General features: G+C 36.6%; 1 protein-coding gene across 2 annotated transcripts; it reads left to right on the forward strand.

Annotated features, from left to right (window-relative positions):
- Positions 1–2,856: 2,856 nt before the first annotated feature.
- On the forward strand, positions 2,857–5,653 carry LOC116110723 (APETALA2-like protein 2). Of its 2 annotated transcripts, XM_031396944.1 has the most exons (10): positions 2,857–3,533; positions 3,622–3,647; positions 3,793–3,823; positions 3,914–4,001; positions 4,096–4,241; positions 4,442–4,486; positions 4,591–4,694; positions 4,789–4,913; positions 5,005–5,130; positions 5,236–5,653. In XM_031396944.1, exons 1-10 carry the CDS (start codon positions 2,983–2,985, stop codon positions 5,506–5,508), a joined length of 1,515 nt encoding a protein of 504 aa, XP_031252804.1. In that variant the 5' UTR covers positions 2,857–2,982; the 3' UTR covers positions 5,509–5,653. The 2 variants fall into 2 exon arrangements, with proteins under 2 accessions (XP_031252804.1, XP_031252805.1); XM_031396945.1 differs by lacking the exon at positions 4,442–4,486 and having other exon boundaries at positions 2,860–3,533.
- Positions 5,654–5,853: the final 200 nt, after the last annotated feature.

Raw genomic sequence — 5,853 nt, forward strand, 5'->3', positions numbered from 1 at the left:
TAATAATAATATCCAAAACATGCATATAAAATGTCACGCAGTATCCAAACTTATAATTTATAAACTTTAAGAAATTATACAATCAAAACATATTTATAGGGTGGAAGCTTCCAAACGTATTTCACAAATATTTATCATTTACATTATTTACATCAAGATAAAAANTTATTTTTTTTTTTTTGGGTTGGGTTGGGTTGGGTTGGATTGGGTTGGGGGGTCATGGAATGATGGGTGAAGAATTGACAAGAGGGACAAAAATGTAATTTCAGACGCTGCATTTTTGTGGTCCAAAGGTGCCATTAACTTTTTGTGCCTTTTGATTGAAGGGAAGAGACGGTCTGGCTTATCAGACACGTGGTCAGGCTTATCAGACACGTGATTCTCTTCTTTGGCTCTAGAAATTCTATGATATATCCGCTCACTCCTTAAATAGAAAAAAACAATTCTGACAATAAAAAATCAAAACCATATCATGATTCATCACGGATGATGTTCTGATCAAATAAATCAGGCCTATCAAAATCACTCCACGATAGTTAGGTATAATAATTTAATGTCTAAGTGAGACACCAAATCATCCCCCCTTCTTCTGGACCATCCAGGACACGTCAGTCATAAATTTCAGGTACAAGACAAATCCCGCGAAATAAAATACCCACTCATTTATTCGTTTTTTTCTCTGTCCTTTTCCGTCATTTACTTGCGATTAAGGAAATATCACATGCATTTACAAATTGCTGCTGCAAGTTGCAACGTACCGTTTGAAGCCACGTTACCGACTTCTGTGTGGGTACCAATTTTAGGTACAACAGGCGGCCCCAGCCGTTGGATTTTCCGTTTTTGTTGTGATCATCACACGACAGGGTGGTCCTTTAGATTGGAAAGTGCTATTTTTGGTATAGTCAACGTTGTCCACCATGATTTTGTAGATTAGGCCATGATCTCTCCGTCGATTTCTTTTCATCTGTTATTGGACGCCACGTGGATCAGCTAAACCTAACATGGGACCAATTGTTAAAAAGGAATGTGGTCACGGTTGTTCACGATTATTACCTGCTCTAGACTCCGGCATTATAACATATGATTTTTATGTGAGAAATCAAAATCACATAAACAAGTAGCGCGTAGATTGGTGACCACCCGCCCGACTAAGTTGAACGCCGCATGTGATGTTCACTTTAGGCAAACAAAATTTAAATACGATGTTTTGAAAATCAGTTCGTCGCCGTTTTCACTTATGTGTTTTCTAATAAGTATTAATTAAATTACTTTTAGCTAGTTTGACGATGTACTTAAAACTATTAGATATATTACTCAAGAAGTTCTGAGTTTAAATCTGGATAGTCATTTAAGGTTTACTTGACCGTTAACTTTAAAGCCCCGAGAGTAAGGTCGTCTCAAGAACATTTGTAACTTTAGACAAAAGTTATTTTGGAAGTCTTCTAATAATATAAGCAAAATCATTAGGAGAGGTGAACGACGATCGACGGGCTAATGGGGTTAGGTTGGTAGAGCAAATGCTGGAGAAGCAATGGATGCTGAAATAGGTGATTTCCAATGCCAGGATTGACCCAAAAAGACTTGAGAAGTTGCAGCCCAAAAGGTATCGGTGGCCGGCGATTGATGGAGTAAACGGATGAGGTATGATAAGGGTTTTGGTGAGAAGGCAGATGGGAGAAAGATGGTGGTTTTTGGGAAGGCCGACGATGTCGAGTACATGTCGAAAAGGCCGAAAATGGTTGTTCCATGCGGTGGAGTTAGGTTGCAAAATTCGTAAAAAAATTAGCCAAATCGAGGGCTATCAAGGCTAAGAAAACACTTGTAAAATGATAAAGTGATGGTTCCGGTCGATTTTGGTGAAAAAATTGATCAGAATTAGCTCAAAATGCCCGACAACAGAAGAGGGGTGGAGATTATTTATGTGAATGTCGAATTTTAGGATTGAATTGGGGGTGAGTAATTTGAGACATATAAATGACCATTTTAGCCTTTCATTGTTAGAAGCAATTCAATGTGTTAATTTAGGGGTGTAAATTAAAATATATGAAACTAAAGGTACAAACTTGCTATTTCGTCAAACTTTGGGTGGGAATAATGTAAAAATTAATAATAAATTTGGGCCTTTTTGGTTTTTTTTTAGCCCTTTGGATTGGCTTAGATAAGAAATTATACACTATTTTTATTTTTGTAATATATTAAAAAAAATTTATAGAAAATTTGGCCCTATTTTTGGGGGCCCTAGGCAGGTGCCTCACCTGCCTACCCCTTGAGTTGATATGTTCGAGAGATTAATTGAAGTGCGAGCAAGCTAGTTTGGACACACCCGAATACCTAGAAAAAAATATTAATTAGCTCAATTCCTCCATGCATTAAGTAATAATTAATTAGTTTGACTTGTTAATTAATTAAATTAAATTATGAACTTAATCATAATATTAATCTTTGCTTCATCGGCACTAAGTAATGATGTTTAAAAGGAAAAGAAAAAGAAAAAGAAGAAGAATTTTGGGTGAAGCAAGAAAGAGTGACTAATAATAATGATAGCTTAACAGTTAAAACGTCTCCGTCTCTTTAGTCTTTACCTTTTTGGCCCATTGAGGTGGAGTCCTAGTATTGCCACTTTTAATTTATTAATTAAAATCCTTTTTTCTTTTAATTTCTTACACTTACATCCCCCTATCAAACAAACAAACTACGACTATAACTATTTATCTTCCTTCTCTGACTGTCTGTCTCTCTTTATCTCTGCAGGCCATTTCTCTCTCTCCATTTGTCCACACAAACCTGACACTCGCCCCGTTTCATTAATTTCCTTCGTCATCTCGCCCTTTCTCTTTACTTTACAAGTGCATTCTTTTAAGGTTTTCTTCTTCTTCAACCTTCAACAGTTACGCAAGAAAAAAAAAAAAAAAAACAACTTTAACTCTACCAAATGATTTTTGATTTTCCCTTATAAACAGGCAACTTGAATATTTGTAATTCATGATGTTGGATCTTAATCTTGACGTTGTTTCGTGTGAATCGTCGTCGTTTTGCGATGACGACAAAAAGATGATAATAGATGCAGCTGAGAAACATCTCGGCCATGAAGATTCCGGAACCTCGAACTCCTCCATCATCAACTGTGAAGAGCCGCAAGCCAATGCCGGAGATGAGAACTCCTCGAACAACTCTTCCTCCGCATTGATCTTCGACATCGTGAAGAAAGACAAACAAAAGAACGTCATAATCCAAGTTGATGACAACACCACCACTACTACTTCCTCAAAAGCTCTCGTCACGCAGCAACTTTTCCCGGTCATCGGAGAAAAAGCAGGTGCAGAAGCTGAATTCGGTGCGGTGAAGTCCAGGGTAAGGCCTCAAACGTGGCTAAATTTATCTCACGTTGATTCCAGTGGAGAGCAAGAACTGAAAGTCGTGCAGCAAAAGCAACAACAAGTTCGAAAGAGCCGGCGAGGCCCTCGGTCTAGAAGCTCACAGTACCGCGGCGTGACATTTTATCGCAGAACCAGCCGTTGGGAATCACACATATGGTAATAAAGATTTCATGGGTTCATTTAAAAGAAATTTTTTCTAATATATCTACTTTTGTTAATGTGTTTTCTTCAATGATCTGTGCAGGGATTGTGGAAAGCAAGTATATTTGGGTAAGAACTAAGAAGATGATCTCTTGATGATTTTCTTTTCCTTTTTTTTTTTAAAAGAAAAATAAATAAAATAAAAGATCAGTGATAATTATGGTAGTTGAGGGTGATTAATTTCTTGTTGAATTTCCCTTTTTTACTTTGTCAGGTGGATTTGACACAGCTCATGCTGCTGCAAGGTGGGAATCTTTTCTTTTTCTATGCCTTTTGATTATGAGAAGCTAACCTTAATTATCATGCTTTTCTAAACATGGATCTTGTAATTTCAGGGCATATGATAAGGCTGCAATTAAGTTCCGTGGCGTTGATGCTGATCTCAATTTTGATGTCAGTGATTATGATGAAGACATGAAACAGGTAAATTAATAATAATCACTTGATATTAATTATTATTCACCCCATATGTGTATTGCATATTAATTATTTGTAATTTTGATTGATCCATCTGCAGACCAAGCATCTAGCAAAAGAAGAATTTGTGCTTGTTCTTCGTCGCGAAAGCTCCGGATTTTCCAGAGGGACATCAAGATACAGAGGTGTAACCTTGCACAAATGTGGGAGATGGGAAGCTAGAATGGGTCAGCTTCTTGGAAAGAAGTAAGAATATTGAATTAACCCATCAACTGATGAAACTTGAATTTCATTTATAATTTTATTCTAGTGTTAGATATGTGATCTTAGTGATTGAAATTTTGTGTACGTTGTGTTACAATATCTGACTAAGTCATGGTAAAATCTAAAGAGAAGTTGTTAGGCTGGCATCTCTCCTTTTGAAAAATTATGATGCATGCTCGCAGGTATATTTATCTTGGCTTATTCGACAAGGAAGTAGAAGCTGCAAGGTCTTAGCGATCATTGAATTCTTTCTTCTTCAGAATAATTCAGTTTAAGAGAAAAAAGAAAGTTAGTTGTAGAAGAAGTCTAAAATTTTGTTCTATGAATGCAGGGCCTATGACAAAGCTGCCATCAGATATCATGGAAGGGATGCAGTAACCAATTTTGAACCAAGTTCTTATGAAGAGGAAATGATTTTAGATTCCAACAATGGAGGTACTACAAAAAAATTTCTGCATAATTTTTTAAGTTCCTGATTGATACATATTCTTGTGAAAAAAAGTGAATTTTCTTATTGTTTGAATTGCAGGCAGTGACCACAATCTAGACTTGACCCTTGGAATTGCTACGTCTTCAAATGGAAATGACAATTCTGGGAATTTCCATTTTGGATGTGGCGGCGCTCGAGAAATGCCAAACAAAGAAAGGCTAGTGGTAATTAACATTCTATCCCTAACTTTGAAATCAGTTTTGTGTTGATTGATCAAATCTTTGATCATTTTTGTTGCGGATTCCATTGACACAGCTTGAAAGCTCTGCATATGCCTCTGTTGGAATGCAACTACAACAACATCCTCATGCTCTAACAATGCCACCCAAACATCCTTCAACATTTGCGGGCGTATATCCTCTTTTACTTCCAAATTATGAGGTATCATATCTCTCGCCAAAGTTCGAAATCATACACTTAAAAATTTAATCCGATTCAATGGTTTTTACTGATTGAATAAATTATAATGTCACTTGGCCATAGCAGGATAAGAATATAGAGAAGAGGGTTCATTCTGTATCTTCACCGAGATTCACAAACTGGGCATGGCAAATGCACGGCCATGGCAATGTAGCTCCAATGCCAGTGTTATCAATCGCAGCATCATCAGGATTCTCTTCCACTACTACTAGCACGAATTCAGCTACTCTTCAACTCCACCAGCAACAAATAAATCCTGTCCGCAACATGTTTCAGCTTCCCACACCAACAACATCATCCACCATAACCACATCCCATTATTTCAATCACAAAAATTAAAGAGCCAAAACAAAAAACAAATCTGTTACTCAAAATCAGTCCAACAATTTGTCATTCTGCTCCCTGGAAAGTTAGGTGAGCTCTGAGCGGGATTCGAAACTGCAACAATTATAGAGTATTCCTGTAAACTGTAAATTGTATTTAAATTTATTTCTGAGTGTAAGCACAGATTTCTATTTATTGTAATGTTTGTGAAACTTCCTTTAATAAATGTTCTTGCGCTCTGCAAAATATTCTGATTATTCTTGCAAAAACGTTAACCCTTTTCAAAGCTTATTTTGTAGAGTCAAAATCAAAGACATTTTTGTTATATAATTTGAAAACAACCCATTTTGGGAAAAGGAT

The sequence above is a fragment of the Pistacia vera genome, unplaced genomic scaffold (genome assembly GCF_008641045.1).
Source record: "Pistacia vera cultivar Batoury unplaced genomic scaffold, PisVer_v2 Contig610, whole genome shotgun sequence".
Taxonomy (NCBI): domain Eukaryota; kingdom Viridiplantae; phylum Streptophyta; class Magnoliopsida; order Sapindales; family Anacardiaceae; genus Pistacia; species Pistacia vera.

Bases quoted from the DNA above. Each gene is read 5' to 3' on its own strand.
- LOC116110723 (XM_031396944.1), top strand. From the start codon at position 2,983: ATGATGTTGGATCTTAATCTTGACGTTGTTTCGTGTGAATCGTCGTCG. The intron at 4,242-4,441 runs GTAAGAATATTG...GCATGCTCGCAG, and splicing joins GGTCAGCTTCTTGGAAAGAA to GTATATTTATCTTGGCTTAT. The intron at 4,487-4,590 runs GTCTTAGCGATC...CTATGAATGCAG, and splicing joins AAGGAAGTAGAAGCTGCAAG to GGCCTATGACAAAGCTGCCA.